General features: G+C 41.6%; 2 protein-coding genes across 2 annotated transcripts; one reads left to right on the plus strand and one right to left on the minus strand.

Moving 5' to 3' along the window:
• The first annotated feature begins 4361 nt into the window (after window positions 1-4361).
• Window positions 4362-10429, plus strand: ndufs8a (NADH:ubiquinone oxidoreductase core subunit S8a). The gene is made up of 8 exons (XM_085780032.1): window positions 4362-4426; window positions 5843-5892; window positions 5995-6060; window positions 6494-6583; window positions 6939-7047; window positions 9110-9173; window positions 9493-9621; window positions 9742-10429. Exons 2-8 carry the CDS (start codon window positions 5850-5852, stop codon window positions 9871-9873), a joined length of 633 nt encoding a protein of 210 aa, XP_085636158.1. The 5' UTR covers window positions 4362-4426; window positions 5843-5849; the 3' UTR covers window positions 9874-10429.
• Window positions 10430-13263: 2834 nt separating this feature from the next.
• LOC146991869 (uncharacterized) lies at window positions 13264-18287 on the minus strand. The gene is made up of 4 exons (XM_085780042.1): window positions 18200-18287; window positions 17304-17431; window positions 16311-16395; window positions 13264-15034 (listed from the first exon to the last, which is right to left on the minus strand). The coding sequence occupies exons 3-4, from the start codon at window positions 16326-16328 to the stop codon at window positions 13931-13933; spliced, it is 1122 nt and encodes a 373-aa protein (XP_085636168.1). The 5' UTR covers window positions 16329-16395; window positions 17304-17431; window positions 18200-18287; the 3' UTR covers window positions 13264-13930.

The following is an 18287-nucleotide window of genomic DNA, read 5'->3' on the forward strand; positions in this document are numbered from 1 at the left end:
TTCATGAGTAATGATAGGTATTGCCTTTTTTGCAATAAAACTGAATTATGCATTTAGAAGTTTAAATAGTGGTTTGTGATTCTTACCTATAGCTTACTCCAAACAACAAGGAAGTTCTGACACAATATACTGTATATATATAATATATATTATTATATATATATATAATACTCATACAGTCCACATAGAGAGCATCCTTACATCAGAAACCTAGACCATATGAGACATGGAAAGATGTAGAAAACAAAAGCTCTGGGTCCAATTTGAGTAGATGTCTGATAAAACTTTCAATGGATTATTCTTCAAACTGATTAAAGCAGAAAAAATAAGAAAAAAACAGTGCCTTGATAGGAAAACCATTGAGGTGTATTATATCTCTGTGGGTTCTCTTGTTAAAATCCGTTGCTCGTGTCTACAGCTCATGTTTAACGACAGCAGTGAGGACCGGCTCAGACGGCGGTTTCCTCCTGGTCCACAGCAGGGCCAGGCCTGCCTCCCTGAAGTCCTGGTGGGAGCAGTAGATCAGAGGGTTAAGACCACAGTCCAGGTATGACATCACCGACGACAGTGTCCTCAACCAATCTGGTGCTGGTGACAGGTCCAGCCTCCCCAGCAGGACCAGCTGATTGGTGGAGAGATGGAAGGAAACAAAACAGTCTGTAAGCGAAGAAGCCGGTACAGCAGCAGCACATGTGATGCTTCATAGTGAGTGAACGCATCTGTCACCTCAGACACGACAAACGGAGTGTAGCAGAACACGTAGGAGGCCACGATCAGAGGAGTGACCGCAGACAGGTCCGCTTCATCGTCACTGAGGGAGACAGGGAGCCCAAGCAACTACGTCAGACAGAGGCTGCCACATGAAGCCAACACAGACGGACCAACAGCTGCAGTTCAACCAATGGCTAGTCTGGCTCCACATAGACTTCACTGTTACAATGTCCAACTTCACAGCTGTCATGAACTAAGTGAGCACTGTCCCGGTATCGACACGGTCTCTCTATGAAGTTATAGCTCGAGTTTTCGCTCTTGCAATTTTCCTTTGGATCTTATAAAAAGATCTTATAGAAAGATTCCTTTATTTATTTTTTACCAAGCCAGGCTTCTGTCCTTTTTTACTTCACACCTTTCTTTTAGAACTGATAATGCCGACTGCTATGCTTTGATGCTGTGCAATGCTGCTTTGTCTGTATGTCTATGCCCGTATGTCTGTCACTGTACGTATGTCTATTGCTTGTATGTCTGTCACTGTACTTATTGTATTGTTGCTATACGGCCTATGCGCACTTTTGCTCAAGACAAATTTGCCCTTTTTGGGGACAATAAAGTTTATCTAATCTAATCTAGACTATTTGTATTTCTTATCTGAAAAGCAGTGTTCATTAAAAAATGTGAATAAGAGACAACAAACACAGATGTGCAAAGTGACGAGGAGAAACAAGAGACAAAACACCAAAGAGAAAAACAATGAAAAACAACCACAAATCACAACGGTACACATTTAGCACAGAAGCTGAAACAAATATAAACAAAACTGAGACTCAAAATTATGATAAGAGACTGAAACAATAATAAAGATGACAAAAATGGTGGTTTGGCAGAGTTGCTCATTTACCTGATTCTCTAAGTGCAAAACCAGCATGACTCATAAAACCATAGCCTAATTATCGCATTTTTGGGAATTGCATCAAATTTCAATACCTTTGTATTTTCAGCTTGTGTCATATGAAATGAAATGATCCTTTGTCAGGTGGTTTACCTGTTGCGGCTCATGCAGCAGCTGGTGGCGCTCAGCACGGAGCAGAAGAGGATGATGAGGAAAGGGAGGAAGACACAGATGGAGAAAGCACAGAGGATGTAGACCAACATGTCGGAGTAGCTGCTCTCCCAGAAGACGGCACACAGCATCTCTGCGCTGTCGTACCTACAGGAGAGAGAAGACGTGATGCAGAGGAAAGTGGTGTGTGTGTTTGTGTTCCCCTCACTATGGTTCATTCATGATCCAGGAATCCACGTGGAACGTCAACTCCACCTCACTGCAATTTTCATATCATAAGATATTAAGCACTTAATTTATGTCACTGACAGTGTCCCTTCTTATAATATACCTGATCCATCTGTAGACAACAGGAACACTCCCAAACACCACCCCAGTCACCCAAGAGCCTGAGCATGCGGTCACGATGACGACAAACACAGGACTTTCTGTGGATCTCCTGCCAATCAGCCGCTGCACGCAGAGGAGAGCTGTGAACGAGAGCAGAAACCCTCAGATACAGTGCTGCCTGTCACTATACCTGAACTACTCCTTTTCCTTCCAGGGGAAATGTTTACATTTTTAAAATGCTACATTTTAATTCTTTGTGGAGAGCAACATTGAATGGTCTATGTCAGGGTCGTTAAACGTGAGGCCAAGTGTGAAAATTACATAAAAGACAGAAGAGGCATAATATTGTTGAAATTGCACAGATTTTTCTCAAGAAATTCAGGTTGTTCATTTTGTTAAAGGATAGTTCATTAACTGTAAGCATCTTGTAGGCTACTTGCACTTCTTTTCAATAAAACAAAGGGAAAACAATTACTGTTGCCTTTGTTTATAGGTTATTATGCTATTATTTTACTGGTCCAACTTGAGATCAAATTGCGCTGTTGTATGTGGCCCCTGAACTAAAATGAGTTTGACACCCCCGGTCTATGTGAAGCTGTGTCGTACCTATGCTCCCTATGGAGGAAGTAATGAAGGCAAACTTCAGCAGGCTGACAACCTCACACCACGGTGACCTTTGACCACCGGTCAGCATGGCAAACAGGGAGCCAGAGATGATGAGCAGGGAGCAGCCTTCCCAACGTAATGGTTCATTATCATGAGGAGGTGGATAGTGGGACACAACAAAAAAGGACATTACAACATAGATTCTTTGCTCTGCATTGTTATTGGCATCATTGTGTGAGTTGTACCTAAATCTGACAAGGTGAGACTGAGGAACGGAGGCCAGTAACGACAGCAGAACTGGCCCCTGCACTGAAAGTGAAAGAGTGAAAGAGTTATGTTTCAACCATGAGTAAAGTTTCAATTAAATGTAAAGCACATTCATTTCACCTTACCCTGACTTTTACAAGGAGAACAAAACAATTTCCCACAATTCCTATGACCATCTCGAGTCCCAGCACAGCCACCAGCACCCATTTCTCTGGCTCCTTCCACAGACCTTCAATGGGCACTGTCCCATTAAACCACTCAGCCACTGGGAGACAGGCAGCACAGACCATAGCAGAGTTTATTACATAGGTATATACAGTATAGAAAAGAAAAATCCAAAGAAGTGCGGTTTAATATCTATAGAGAAAACAGCGACACTTACTTTTACAACGAGCTGTCAGTCCACAGCGTTCAACAGTGAGTTGTGTGTGTTTGTACTGGAGAGCTCAGAGTGAAGTGTCATCAAAAATATTTTCAATTAAAATTCACATGCCTCATTAACTTAACCAGAGTGGCTCTGATGCAGGTTGTGTGTGTGTGTGTGTGTGTGTGTGTGTGTGTGTGTGTGTGTGTGTGTGTGTGTGTGTGTGTGTGTGTGTGTGTGTAATTCACTTTCTACTGCTTTTAACTATACTGCCATCCACTGAAAAACAGCGAGGAAAGTTAACTATCATCATAGCCGATACTGTAATAAGTCAGACAATATGTTTTTTAACTGCTGTAGGGTTATGGAGGCTTTTTTCCACTTTTAAATCAGATGTGCAGTTTTAGTACTAAGTAGGTACTACCAGATTTTACAACTGATGCCATGGCTACTGCCTCTTTATGCAACAACGCCTTTCTGTATATTAGACCAGAAAGGAGAAGTTGCAGGAGAGAGACTTTTTTTGTTTGTTGAATTTATTGTTGATTATTATTAAATTACTGGTACTACATCACTATCAATATATTTAATAGAACGAATGATCTTCCTGCTTAAATGGGATTTTGAGGTATCCACAATTTTTAAGTTGTCTAATTTTTGCAAACATTTTAAGTGGATTCATATTTTGGGGGGCTGATTCTCTCTCAAGATTATTTTCTTCTTTCTCCAGCTGTCTCTTGACTATGGACAGCATTTACTTTGGCCACTTTAGGTTTATTTTTTGACTGTGTTGTATCAGCCTTATGCCTCCACCATTGTTTACTGAATGTTATTCCTTTATAAATTAATTCCCTAGCTTTCTTGTACATTGATTGTGTTAATAATTATAATAAGAAAATCTAAATAAAATAAAAATAATAGGCATATATTTTGGAGAAAAAAATGACCGTCGAGCCTTTTTTTATACAGTTTTGCGTCGAACGTGCGGTGACGTAAGACGTTGTGTAACTTCCTGTGCACGCAGGGTCCCTTCCGCTAGTCGTCCGCTGTTCTGGTTCAGAAGGCCAAATAGCGACAAATCGGTGAGTTTCAAACCAAATAACTCTTTATATCTTGTATTTCTAAAAGTTTATCTGCGTAACACCAGATTATACACTTAGTACCGTTCATATCAGTCGTATCCGTGTCTTTAAAGCGTTAAATTTACCTTTAATTCACCTCAAGCGACCTTTCTGCAAAAGTCCTTGACAGTTACGCGCTGCCTTAGCTTAGCGTAGCAATAAACCACGACTTAACAGGAAAAAAGCAAACCTTAAGACAACGATAATTTAATATACACAGTTACATGTGTGGTGTAAAGTCAAGTCGAGTGGCCACGGGGGTACGGCGTGTGTGTGTGCCCTCCAACGAGCTACAGATGCGGGGGAACAATGTCACGCTGCTGGCAGCCGGGGCGGCGTGAAGAGCCGGGGTGCTCACTGAGTTCATGGACAGATGAGGTGCACAGACAGACAGACAGACAGACAGACAGACAGACACCTGCAGCTCAATGTGGAGGAGAAAGAAAGGGGAAAAGGACGTGTGACAGTGACAGAAGAGAGTGAGTGTGTGTGTGAGGAGGCAGCCAGGAGAGATGATACCACAGTGTGTCATGTGTCAGGAGTATTCAGGGCGCCAGATGTTTGTACTCTGTAGTTGGACACCACCCTCAACAGCTTCACTATCTGTCTGTGAGGAGGATTCATTATTGTGTATCAGACTGTGCACATATCTGTTTACCATCCTGAAAAGCAGGAGCGTAGGACAACTGGACAAACTGACGTGCTCTGTCCGTCGACCTCCTCTCTCTCTTCTTCTAAAACACAAACCAGCACATTATAACCAGCTGTTCATATTGTGTCTGCGCGTCGCAATCATGCTTACATGCACTTTAACTGTGGCAGGGAAATTGAATTTAGTATTCATTTAATTTTTCAAATAATAGCTCGATTGGTCGTCCATCATCGATATCATCCTGCATCAGCACAACCACAACCTTAGTTGAAGTCAGTAGTGGAAATGTGTTACATTCAACCTAAATAGAAGGAAGTGGCTCTTGAAAGGACAAATTTATTAATCATTATCATTTATTATTCATTACTAACTATTGTTGTCATTAATACTGCTATACTTATTATTATCTGTAATTAACTGCTGGACATACATTTCCTCATGGGAGTAAACAATGTCTCCACGTAGAAGTATTTTAACTTCTGGTCTCTGACTGCTGGGATTGACTGTTTGTATATATTATTTTTTCTCAGGCAGAAACCGCCCTAATACTGACACAAAAAACAAGAAGCCCAAATTACAACATCCCACCTGAGTCAGTTAGAAAAGAGAAAGTGGCTCCGCTGCTGACAATGACCTAACATGTTGCACTGTTGAAAGTTTGTTTTTATTGGACTTGTTTGCTTTTTTGAAACTACTCCTCATTGTTATCTTGTGTGTTGTTTCAGCTTCGTCATGGCTGCAACGCTGCGTTTACTGTACTCTGTGTCAAGGCCAGGTGAGAAAAAAAAACACATGTTGTGTGAAGTTTAACAGTGCAGTCTAAAGGACATTTCCACTGATGCAGCTTCTAATACTTTATTTTTTTTTTTACCTGCAGGCACTTTAGTGACCACCCAAAATCTAGTAAGGTCCTTCAGTGTGTCTGCACAGAGGGAAGGATTCAGTAAGTACCACGACAAACACAACTTTTCAAGTATCACTGAGGAGATCAGTGAGTAACCACGCTCTGTCAGGGTTTTCTGTATCACAGAGCAAACTCACTTTGAGTTTTTATTTAATACCACAAATAATTTTATCTTTTTCATGATCATGCTATTTAAGTATTAAAATATGTTAGAAAGCTGATATGGCACAGAATCATAAATATATGAGTATATTAAATTTTGTCAGTACTTGCCACTGATATAAATCCTAATGAACTGGAACATTATTGAGGTTAAAGTTTGTTTACAATAGTTTAACAGAGAAAGATCCCAGTTTCCTGCTGTCTTGGACATTTTCATAAATGGCATCAAAGGTTTAATTCAGTTAATGGTCATATGGTCTCACCTCATACACACAGCGCCACCTTCACCTGATTGCGTTTGTGTGTGCAGAGTATGTGAACGCTCAGGAGCTTCCCACAGATATGAAGTCCATCACAGACCGAGCTGCTCAGACGCTGCTGTGGACAGAGCTCATTAGAGGTCAGTTACACACACACACACACACACACACACACACACACACACACACACACACACACACACACACACACACAGATGTGCAGACACTTGACTTGAATTGATGTGACAATTCAAGCAGTTTTTTTTTTGTCTTTCTCAAACTGTCTGCAAATAACCACAAAGAGTTGATGTGTCAATTTGTGACCCTGTGCATTACAACTAAACAGCTTCACCATTTATGTGAAATTGATGACTGATTTAAAGAAATGTAATATTATTAAATGACTTCAGTTCACAGAAAACATTGTAATGGACTAATCGGTTGCTCTGTGTGTGTTTGCTCTTTTTAACATGGATGACGGTGCTGTGACGTCAGGTCTGGGCATGACGATGAGCTACTTGTTCAGAGAGCCCGCCACCATCAACTACCCGTTTGAGAAGGGGCCGCTGTCGCCTCGCTTCAGAGGAGAGCACGCCCTGCGCAGGTGAGACTGAGCCCTCAGCAAACACTCAGCGTCACATGAGGCAACATCCACTCTACTGTGTTTTTGTTTTGTTCTCTATGGTACAGTCTTTGATACAGAGGTAAAACACATAACACATTTGTATACACTGAGCATGTGTGAGCCGGTATAAACTGGGATCAGACATTTAGATTGACTAGTGATGTGGACATAGCATCAGAAAAGTCAAGGTTATATTATAGATTGTTCATACGATTTTCTGTCGACACTGTCAATGTGAACACACAACCCCAAGAAAAAATGTTCCAACACTAGAAGAATAAGTTCTGACACAGTGTTGTATTTATTTACCTTCAAGCTGCTTTCAGATAGTAAGCCTGTTGCTACCCTGGCAACCGCAGAAACCACAGCTGATTTTACGTCACCTCATTTTTCATTTATTGTTTATTTGCTGAGGACAATGCACATTAATGAACAATTAGTGGTGCACATCACGTCATGTAAATGTACCGGATTTAGCTAGGAGCTAATTTCCATCCGTAGTCCTCACATTTAAAAACGGGTAGACATACCGTACAAAGAGATAACAATAGGAAGCTACCTGCATAAGTGCAAGAGAAGACAGTAATAGCAGCAGTTAAAACAATGAGAGAACAGGTAGCAACCTGCATAAATATAAAGGAGGAGTAGCAGCAGTACTAGCAGCATTTGTATCAATAAAAAAATAGGAAATGAGAAAACAGGTAACAATGCCATGCATCGCTGCATGGCATTGTTACCTGCATAAATGTAATAGAAAACAAAGTATTAGCAGCAGTTTCACAGTAAAATTACATACAAAATAACATACGATAAGAGATAAGGGCTACAGTAATACTGTATTAAAGGGTTAGAGGTCGCGTGTCGTGAAGTCCTGCTGCTGCTCACTGAAAACACAACCGGTAACGTCAGTGGCACAAACGTCCTGTCTGAGAGAGAGAACACCTGCAGTGACATGGGCCCTCATTTATCAAACTTGCGCAGGATCTGGTGTAGATTCTGGTGTAAATATCAGTGTACGGCAAGTGTCACGTGTGATTTACTAAAAGTGTGTACGCTGCTGATTTCGGCGTAGAACCGGCGTGGTGGTGATAAATCCGGCGGCTGAAAACGAGCCTAATTTAAATGTCACGCCCCGATATATTCCTGCTTTAGAGGCGTCGCCCTGCCCCTTTTACGACATGGAGACACGGAAGACGGCCAAGAAGAGGGACTTTACTGGCGTTACCGCGTTGAACAGGGAGAGGGCGGCAACATTAAATATCTGGACATTGATAGATTGATAGGTTTTGTGATTGATAAGCGTCATCCCGGTGGATGGAGGCTGCAGACGCACGTGTCACCGACCACGTCAGGAAACACAGCGACCTCATGAAATGCTCCTGCAGTTTACTAAACACAAGTGACTGAGGAGAATCACGGCAGCGGAGCCCCCCCCCCTCCCCCGCCGGCTCCGGTGTCCAGCAGAGAGAGAGACTGAGGAGCCGTCCGGTCATGCTCTGGTGCAGGAGATGTTGGAAGTTTGTGTGTGTGATCTACAATAACAGGTCTGTCTGTCATTGACTGTTTCTGTTTACACAGCTGATTAACGAGCATCTGTCACATCGTGGTTTTTAATTCATCTCAGTTGCCCAAAATAAAACTCGAGTTTCAACACGGACTTGGTTTTATCGTTTCTTTTTTTTTTTTTTTTGGCTACTTTTTATCTTTTTATCAATATAAACAACAACAACATGTGGTCCACATCGCTGCGTTATTAGACTATGGTTTAATAATCATTTTGACACAGCGGCACTCCTTCCTGCATGTTCTACGCTGGTTCCAAATGTGCGTACACCTGGTCAGAGCTGGCGTGAGATTTGTGCGTACCGTACGCTCACGCTCAGATTAATAAATGCCGATCCTTGCGGTGAATTTGGTGTACACCCATTTTTTTGGTGTACGCAAGTTTCATAAATGAGGGCCATGGAGAGTAAATTGTGATTTGTAAGGTCAGCTCATAGAGATCAGTTGATGATGATGATGTGTGATGATGTTACCCCAGGTATCCTTCAGGAGAGGAGCGCTGCATCGCCTGCAAGCTGTGTGAAGCCATCTGCCCTGCCCAGGTACACACACACACTGATGTACACTAATGTAGAAATCAAACTCTCTTTTAATTGTCATTTTGACCATGCCATAATTTAATAAAGGCATTTTATAGTTAAGAGAGTGCCTTGGAATTTTTCTTTTGTTTTCCCACATCCTTGATCCCTTTCCAAAGAGCACATCCTTTTAAACAACAAGTCCACGAAGCGCTCCTTTGTTCGAACGTTATTTTGATCAAACTCTCTTTAACTGGAACGAACCACCAACAGATCTAGTAGGTGTGGTGGTGTCAGTGCAGCGCTGTTGTCACTAACACTGTGTGTGTGTGTGTTTGTCCAGGCCATAAGCATCGAAGCTGAGACCCGTGCTGATGGCAGCAGGAGGACGACTCGCTACGACATCGACATGACCAAATGCATCTACTGCGGTTTCTGTCAGGAGGCGTGTCCTGTTGATGCCATCGTAGAGGTGTGTACTGTAGCTACTCACTCAGACGGTGACAAACTCAAAGAAAAAGCATTTTCTGTTGTTCTCCACTCACCTGTCTCCCTTCCTTCCTCCACCTGTCTCCCTTCTTGTTTCCTGCAGGGCCCCAACTTTGAGTTTTCCACCGAGACCCATGAAGAGCTGCTCTACAACAAGGAGAAGCTCCTCAACAATGGAGACAAGTGGGAGGCAGAGATAGCCGCCAACATACAAGCTGATTACCTTTACCGATAGTCACCACACACACACACACACACACACATACACACACACACATATACAAGTTAGCACATGCCAACATAACCTCTTGTGACACACATACGTCCATACTGTACATACTGTAAGAAGACAGGCGCAGCTGTGGTGGATGTGCTTCAGGGTTGGATTTCTATTTGACGATGCATCTTTTGTTTCAAACCAAACTTCAGCGTCATCCCCCCTCTGACTCGACGATTATGCTTTGACATGTTTTTGATTTTTACCACGGCATTGACGACATATTTATTGTAGAAAGGTGAATGCTACAGTGGATGTCTGTGTGGCAGCATAGACCGGTGTGTTAGTGTGTGTGTGGTCATCCACCGAGGACCATGTGGTTGTGTTGGCACAGTCCCACTGGACTAACACACAGTGTGAGTCGTGCTGCACCCCGATGGCAGACTCCTTCCTGGTTTGATCCTGATGTCCCACAGAAGTGTACATTATTGTTATTATCTTGGATGTCAGTTAGTTTTATGGTCTTGATGCTGTTTCCACCCTCAATCAAATAATAAAGATCTGGGAGAAACTACTGACTGTGAAGGGTTCATCTGTTCAACCTGATTTAAAGCTTGGATTTCAAACATTAGGGGATGCTGTAACTTTTGAATATAATATTAAACTTTATTGATACAGCACCTTTCATATTAGAAATGCAGAACAGGGCTGTGTAATTTATTGGAGGTTTCTCATTTAATTTGAAATAAAAGTACAGATATCTACTTGAACTATTAAGCACAAGCTTGTAACTTCCAATATGAAACAGCTAATCTTTCTATTGTGTTGCTTGATTATTTTTCAAACATCCCAAAAACGAAACGATGCAGACTGCTATTACTTGACGATGAGACCCAGACATGTGCAGAACTAAAAATGTTGGACACAGGCCCAGCTGGCACCCAACTAGCACCCATTTCCCAGCTCATTGCTTTTAACAAGTTAACTTCATTTACAAGTTGTCAAAAAAACATAAACATAAGTCTTTGCCCGGTGCCCACCCTGCTGGTGGCCAAATGAAGTGTTGTAAGGCAGTGAGGCTTTATTAAGCTGTTTTCCCACTAAAATTAACGGGTTGACACGGCTCGGTGCGCCTTTCCCACTGCCACCAAAAATATAAATAGCCCTGTAATATAATATAGAATATAGCCCTGCTATCCATGCATATAATTTGTAAATTCTGGTGTCTACTAAATTTCTTACATGCATTTCTCATTTAATCATTACAACCCCCCATATGAATATTACAGTGTTTAATGTAAATGAATAAAGAAAACATTTTTTATATGTATCTGTTAAAGCACCACACTGAGCATGTAATAGGTAACACAGGGCACTGTGCTCTCTAGACTGCTGTCTTGTGTAAATCAATTTTTGCTTCTTTATCCCTCAAAACACAGATATGACCTAATAAGGAGAAGGTTAAAACTCTGTCAGTGTGTGAAAACATGTTTATAAACCACCTGCAGAGACCAGACTGGCAGAATTAAGGTGCTGACACATGTGTATCAAATATTTCTCTGCTCTCCTCAATCAATAAACTCCCTCAGCAGAGGACACCTTGGGCTCCACAGACTTCTTCACCGAGACTTCAAACCTAAATCATAGAAATCTCCCCAGCGCTCAATACACTTTTTACAATACGGTCACATTAACAGTGATTTGAGTATATGTGATGTTGAATTTTGAAGATTTGTCTATTTGTCTCATTAGCATCCGAAACAAATGTCTGAAATGTTTCCAACTTGCATTTATTAATAACATTATTTATTATACAACATATACTTCATATAGAGTATGATCCCAGAACAATAAACAGTTCACACATGTAGTGAGTTAGATATAATGACTATGGATCATCACCAACCTCATTGTCAGCAGTTGTTGTGAGGAACTTTATCTACTAGAAGAAAATTAACCACAGCCCACAGTGTTGTGTGCGCCAATGGTATGAGCAAGTCAAACACATTTCTCAACAATAACTCGGGGTGGCAGCTTGATTGATGAAAAATATGAGAGGCATGTGACAAAGGCCTCTCATAAACAATTTTGAAAGTAGAGGCACAACAGTAATGACAGTGCCTCTCCTTTTCCACTAGATGGAGCCGAACTGATTACATTCAGACTGACGGCAGTGAAAACGTCAACGTGACAGGACCTCATTCATTGATACGGCCCAATCCCAATGTGTCCCTAAAAACCTGAACCTTCACATTACCATGCTCAGTGTATTGGAGCGTTTGGGAAACCAGAGCAGCCCGGTACACTGCGGCGGCCTAACAGGAAATATCATTAATCAACATTCACTATCATAGATCTCTGGTCATGCTTTTGCAGTTCAGACAGAAGTACGGTAAGTCTTTAAATTTCATTTAAAAGTTAACGTAGAGAGTGTGTTATCCTCTCTGGTCCAATGATGGCTGTTCCACAGAGAAGTATGACTGCAGAACGGCGTCTGTATTTAGGCACTTGTCCATTGAATAATTTAAAGATTAATAGAAGGATTTTTACAATATAACACTTTCTGTGGGAAAAAAAATGAACCATGGTTTTCAAAATTCAAGTCAAGGTACAGAAGCCCAACTGGATCTGTTATTACGGGGTTTAACAGTCTTTGACAGGAGTTTCAAGTTGGTGCACCTTTCAAGCTTTGGCACTGAAAATTACTACAAATAAATAAATATGACTTGTTGTGCAATTTATTGATTCAAATAACGTGAATAGTTTTCAGGTGAGTGAAATTCTAGTAGTGATTAGCCTGATGTCAGAGACTTGACATTACCCACAAACACCAGCTCTCATTTTCAGTCCAAACATACAGACATTTAGATACATAATCGTTTCAATTTGTTACTGGGAACATATCAGTGATTATCCACTCTGTGTGGTACATTACATTATTTTCACTACATAAGATCCAAAAGAGAATGAAAAAGTATCAAACTGAAACATGTTCACTCTGCATTGAGAATCAGTCACACTCCAGCTTGAATCTCATCACTGTAGAGAGGTCTAAAGCGTGAGAGGATAATGAGGCGAGGCCTGGTCCATGTACATAGGTATATATAGAATAACTTAACACTTCATTTTAGCATATATTTATAACGAAAATAAAATACATTCCAACAACTGTTTATGATGCAAAACGTCCTGGGATATGTCTCAGGTATCACTGACTTCGAGGAGGTCGACTGGATGGAATTACTGAATTTACAAACCATCCGTTGCAATTCGCTGTGAATAGAACCAGGATCAATATATGGTCTAATAAAATTACTGTACATGATATTTACAAAGTCAAGAGAGGAGCTTCAGTGAAAACCTCACTGACTGTTCCTTTAAAGAGGACCTATTATGACCTATTTTTTACTGTTCATTGTTTTACTTCAGGTGTCCTCTAAAATAGATTTACATTTTCCCAAAAATACATTGATACTGTACAATTACACATTGTACTCTCTTCAGCCTCCGTCTGAAACACTCTGTTAGAGCGCTTCAAGGCCCGCCCTCCTTGATCTGACGCTGACCAATCAGAGCCACCGACTGTAATGCCTTAAACCCACGTTTTGCCTTCTTCTCCTATGCAGCTGTAAACACAGTTTTGTCCCCGTTCAGACCTGGTACTACCCAGTGTTTAGCTCTACGTACTGTTTGTTGCATCTCTACATGAATCTTGATTGTCCACTGTCTCACTGCTGTGTATTTTTAAATTTATTTTTTTTATAAATAATAGGTCCCCTTTAATCTTCAGTCAGAGTGCAGTGAACAAAAATAGCTAATAAAAATCTGGTGATATATTCTGTATTTTGTCTTAGTGTCAAAATGTCATTATGAAAAGAAACAACAATTAGACAACAAGCCCAAGTACTGTACATGTATTCTGCTGTATCGTCTGCGCGTTAAAGCCCCCTCGTTGTCCGACAAACACTGGAAATACCTCTGAGCCACAAAGGCCACAACGCTGTAGTGGAGTGGGTGCCTTTCTTTTTCTCTCCATTACTACCGATACTCAGGCTGCCGTGTATCTTGTTGATCATTATTGGTTGTCGTCTGTTGGTTCTGTTGATGAGCAGCTCACTTGCTCCTCTTTGATACACACAGTTGTAATGTCTTCTTCTTTTTCGACACAGCGGTGCTTCTTCAAAGACTGCGACCGTGTGAACAGCCTCTTACACTGCGAGCACCAATACGGTTTCTCTCCGGTGTGGACGCGCAGGTGGCGGCTGTAGCTGTACGAACTGTTGAAGCATTTTCCGCACTGGTCGCAGCTGAACGGCTGCTCTCCGGTGTGAATTCGAAGGTGGCGCATGTAGTTGCTTAACCGGCCGAATCCTTTTCCGCATTCTTTACACTTGTACGGTTTCTCCCCGGTGTGGGTGCGTACGTGTTGTTTGTATGTTTTTGAAATGGAGAAACTTTTCTCACACAGTTCGCAGCGGAACGGTTTTTCTCCGGTGTGGATACGCAAATGGGACTTGTAGTTACCCAGCTGAGAAAAACTCCTCCCGCACTGGGCGCAGCAGTACGGTTTCTCTCCCGTGTGCACGCGCATGTGTATCTTATAACTGCTCAAGTCACTGAAGGTCTTTTCACATTGGTCGCACTCATACGGTTTCTCTCCGGTATGGTTACGCAGGTGCAGACTGAAATGCCCAGACTGGGTGAAACTCTTTCCACAGAAGTCACACTGGTACGGCTTCTCTCCACTGTGACTGAGAAGATGTCGCTTGTACGAGCTCAAGAAACTAAAACTCTTTGGACACTGGTCGCAGCAGTACGGCTTTTCTTTAGTATGTACGCGCATGTGTATCTTGTAAATGCTGAAGTAACTGAAACTCTTCTCACACTGGTCACACTGGTACGGCCCGGTGTGGTCGCGCAGATGTTTCCTGTATGAGCTCTGGTCTCTGAATTCCCTCCCACACTGGTCGCAGCAGTACGGGGTCTCTTCGGGGTGGGTATACAGGTGTAAATTGTATTCGTTTAGCTCCCCAAAACTGCTTCCACATTGTTCACAGTGGTAAAGTTTCTCCGTAGTGTGCGTGACTTCATGTTTTTTCAGACTACAAATCCGACTGAAAGTTTTCCCACACTCCTGACACTCATGGGGTCTGGTCCTGTCTGTGTCTGTGGGTTTCAACTAAGAAAAACAGAGAGAAACGTGGGTCAGAGTGAGTATCACAACTAAATATTACCTGTCATTAGCTAGCTTTATTATGGTACTTCACATTTACTTCACATAATGAACACCAAACCGTATCTGTATTGTGCTATACGGTAATATTTCATACATATAAAGCATAGGTAGAGTGAATAATAGGAACAAAAACATATTAAGTGGTGTAGTATTGAACATGAGCAGTTTACTTTTCTTGCCAAGTGCTGCATTCATTCGATTCAATTCCATTATTTGTTAGTGTCTGGTAGATAAAATTACCACCTGACTGCACTTGAATACACTGGCTGGCTAGGGATGTGGCAGTCATAGCCTGACAAGCCAGACTAAAATGTATAGTCTGGCAACACCCGGTAGACCTCGGCTCAATCCAGGGGGCGGGATGAAGGCTGTCTTTCAAACTGCCTCTGCACGCAATAGGGTAGCGCTACAACCAATCAGAGCAAAGAGCAGGATGACGTAGATTAAACTTTTCCCATATCCCGTTGGCAAAACACCAAATACATCCTACTTCGAAATGAATGACTTCAGTGCAGTTTCTTGCTCAACTTTTAAAGAAAATGACAAGTTAAATTCTTTCAAAGTTGATGCCAACGCCGATTCAAACGATTCCTTTGCCAAAGCCATCTTGTCATGTTTTTCACCGTCGCAAGTATGTCGTCATCATGTTAAGCCCGCCCAACGACTCTCTAAACAGATAGAGCGCTGTGATTGGTGAACACAAACGTTGTTCGAGACTCAAAAAGTCCCTATGGCTCGTTTCTAGACTGACCTGCGGAGCAAATATATTTGCTGCCGTTAGGGTGCGTCTAGATTTCTAGGCTACTGCAGTCACATTTTTGAGTTAAATTGCAAATGTTTTGCGTGCATTGCTGATGTTGTATGTTGTATCGGTCTCTTTGCAGAGTGATAGATAGATTTGGACAGTCTCTGATTGTTGGGATACCCCTGGAGTATTTTCTCAGTTGGATGCCCAGCACATCGATATGGCCAATCAGGATTCAGATTCCTGCATTATAGATGATCTCATATTGAAGGAGACAGAGCTCAACTCTGTCCCAGTTCTACCTCGAGCTCTGTTGAATCTGAGGTCGCACCATAAAGATCTATGCAAAAGTGAGAAAGATCATTTCTACAGGTTTTTCTTTTTCTGATTTCCTTGGCGTGTTAACTTGACACAGACCCTTTAGTCTTGGTCATGACGACTTGATGGATAATGTTCATTTTTGTCAGACCTCACCTCGTCGGAGGAACTCATTCCAAATCCTTATTGGTCGAGGGTAGCGTCCTGTGAATGCTCTTCTCCACGTCGGCAGGTTTCAGCTCTGAAATCATAAAATCAGACAAGCTGCTCAGACCAGACCAGGAAGGACAAAGACAACAGGACAATAATCCTGCAGCTGGAAGTGACAGTTGTAGGGTTCATATTGAATCACAAAGGCTGTGCCCAACACAGGGAATACACACTCCACACACATGGGGTCTGCCTAGCTACCACCGCCTGATACAGCAGCTCTATAACAAATCTAATCTGCTGAATAATTTTGATAAACTTGACATTTATAGCACTTTTTAAGAAACAAGTTCAGAAAGAAGCAGAAAGTGGTGCAATCCTGACATAGAGATGAAGTGAAACGAAGACTAGAGTTTCAAATGACAAAAAAACAACAAAAGCACAATGTAATATATTGAACAAACTCAAAATAAATGGTTTTTAAAAGAAAAATCACACACAAACAGGAAAGTGTCACTATTTACAGGTTTATAACTCCTCCGGTGTGACAGCTCTGTAGATTTCCAGTTTTAGGTTTTATTTCACAGAGCAGATAAAACAGATATGGGCGTTTGATCCTTGTGTCTTCATAACCATTTATCATTATGATCATTTTTTATAGTGTTGGTTTAAGGTTCTCAAACTAAATGCATCAGTGTTGTTGGGTACTGCAGACAGTACATGACCATTTTTTCATCCATGCAAGAGCAGCTTTAATAAATTCTCAAATGTACATAAAAAGCACGTGTAACACTGACCGTACATCTGATGATCTTTCCCTGATTAGATATTCAACAGCTTTCTGCAGTTCTGCACTAGTCACTGTATTATACAGAGAGGAAGTGAACCACTTCTCCACATGAAGACCAGATTAACCAATTGTTTGCTAAAATGAATAAACCCACTTGATCACCAACAGTGCAACAGAAATATGGTTAAGTTGCCATAGTATTGCCATACCTGTTTATTCAGACGTTGACTGAAAACTGAACGTTCTCCTGGGCGTTGTTTTTCGAGCTTCATGAAAACATGAGAGAAGAATGAGGCAAGCTGCTCTGAGTAGGACAAACTGGAGTAGTCGGACGAATCTGCCAAAAGAAAAACAGTGAATGCAAATTTATTAAGGATCTCAGTTTGTTATTGGTGTAAAATATTTCTGAACTTGGTTTTAGCCCTGCTTGCAGGTGAACTCAAGTTTGAGCTATAGGCCGTTTCTGAGACCATCTTTCTACTTCTACTTTACTTTTTTTTTTAGACCAGACGCTCTGAACTTTCTCACATGACTTGTGATTATGCATTTAGGTTCATTTTTTTTCTTTAATAATGCTAAAGCAAATAGAACAATTGGGGGAAGGCTCAAACTGGATTTAAACTGATTCATCAGACCAGTATGTTATAGTGCAGTTGCATACAACACAAGACAACTATCTAAACCAACACACATACGTAGAGGATTGTTTTGTACAGGTGGTGACTTCTCAGTGCTCTGTGGTCACGGTTTCTACCTCATCTACAGTCAAAGTGAGAAAACATCATTCACTGCTGTGTTCACTGACAGTAGGATTTCACAGCAGCTGTAACCCCCTAACCACAGATAATGTAACTCCAAAGGGACAAAACTAAAATAAAAACCACCGTTTTGCCCCCCATAGTCAACAGGCACATCTGGCTCAGAGCTAATGTAAACATCTGCAGCACTGCACTGCACATCCAAGCTAACGAGCTAATGCAAGAAAAACAGCCACACGCCGCTGCGTTCACGTGTAAAACTGTTTTTCCGGCTTCAAACATGGACTGACGCTGATATCCACAGGTAGCAGACACGGACAAACAGGAAACAGAAAAGAAACAAACACCTTTTTTCTCCTCGGCATCAGTCTTTCCTCTGGTCGCATCACTGTTGCCACGCAAAGGCCGCCATCTTGGAGTCGACGTCGCTTCTTC

Source organism: Trachurus japonicus, chromosome 1 (genome assembly GCF_045865225.1).
Source record: "Trachurus japonicus isolate A0001 chromosome 1, Traja_1.0".
NCBI classification, from domain to species: Eukaryota; Metazoa; Chordata; class Actinopteri; order Carangiformes; family Carangidae; genus Trachurus; species Trachurus japonicus.

Excerpts from the sequence above, each read along its gene's own strand:
- ndufs8a (XM_085780032.1), top strand. The coding sequence starts at position 5,850 with ATGGCTGCAACGCTGCGTTTACTGTACTCTGTGTCAAGGCCAG. Across the intron at positions 6,584-6,938 it reads GTGGACAGAGCTCATTAGAG|GTCTGGGCATGACGATGAGC; the intron begins GTCAGTTACACA and ends CTGTGACGTCAG. Across the intron at positions 9,174-9,492 it reads AAGCCATCTGCCCTGCCCAG|GCCATAAGCATCGAAGCTGA; the intron begins GTACACACACAC and ends GTGTTTGTCCAG.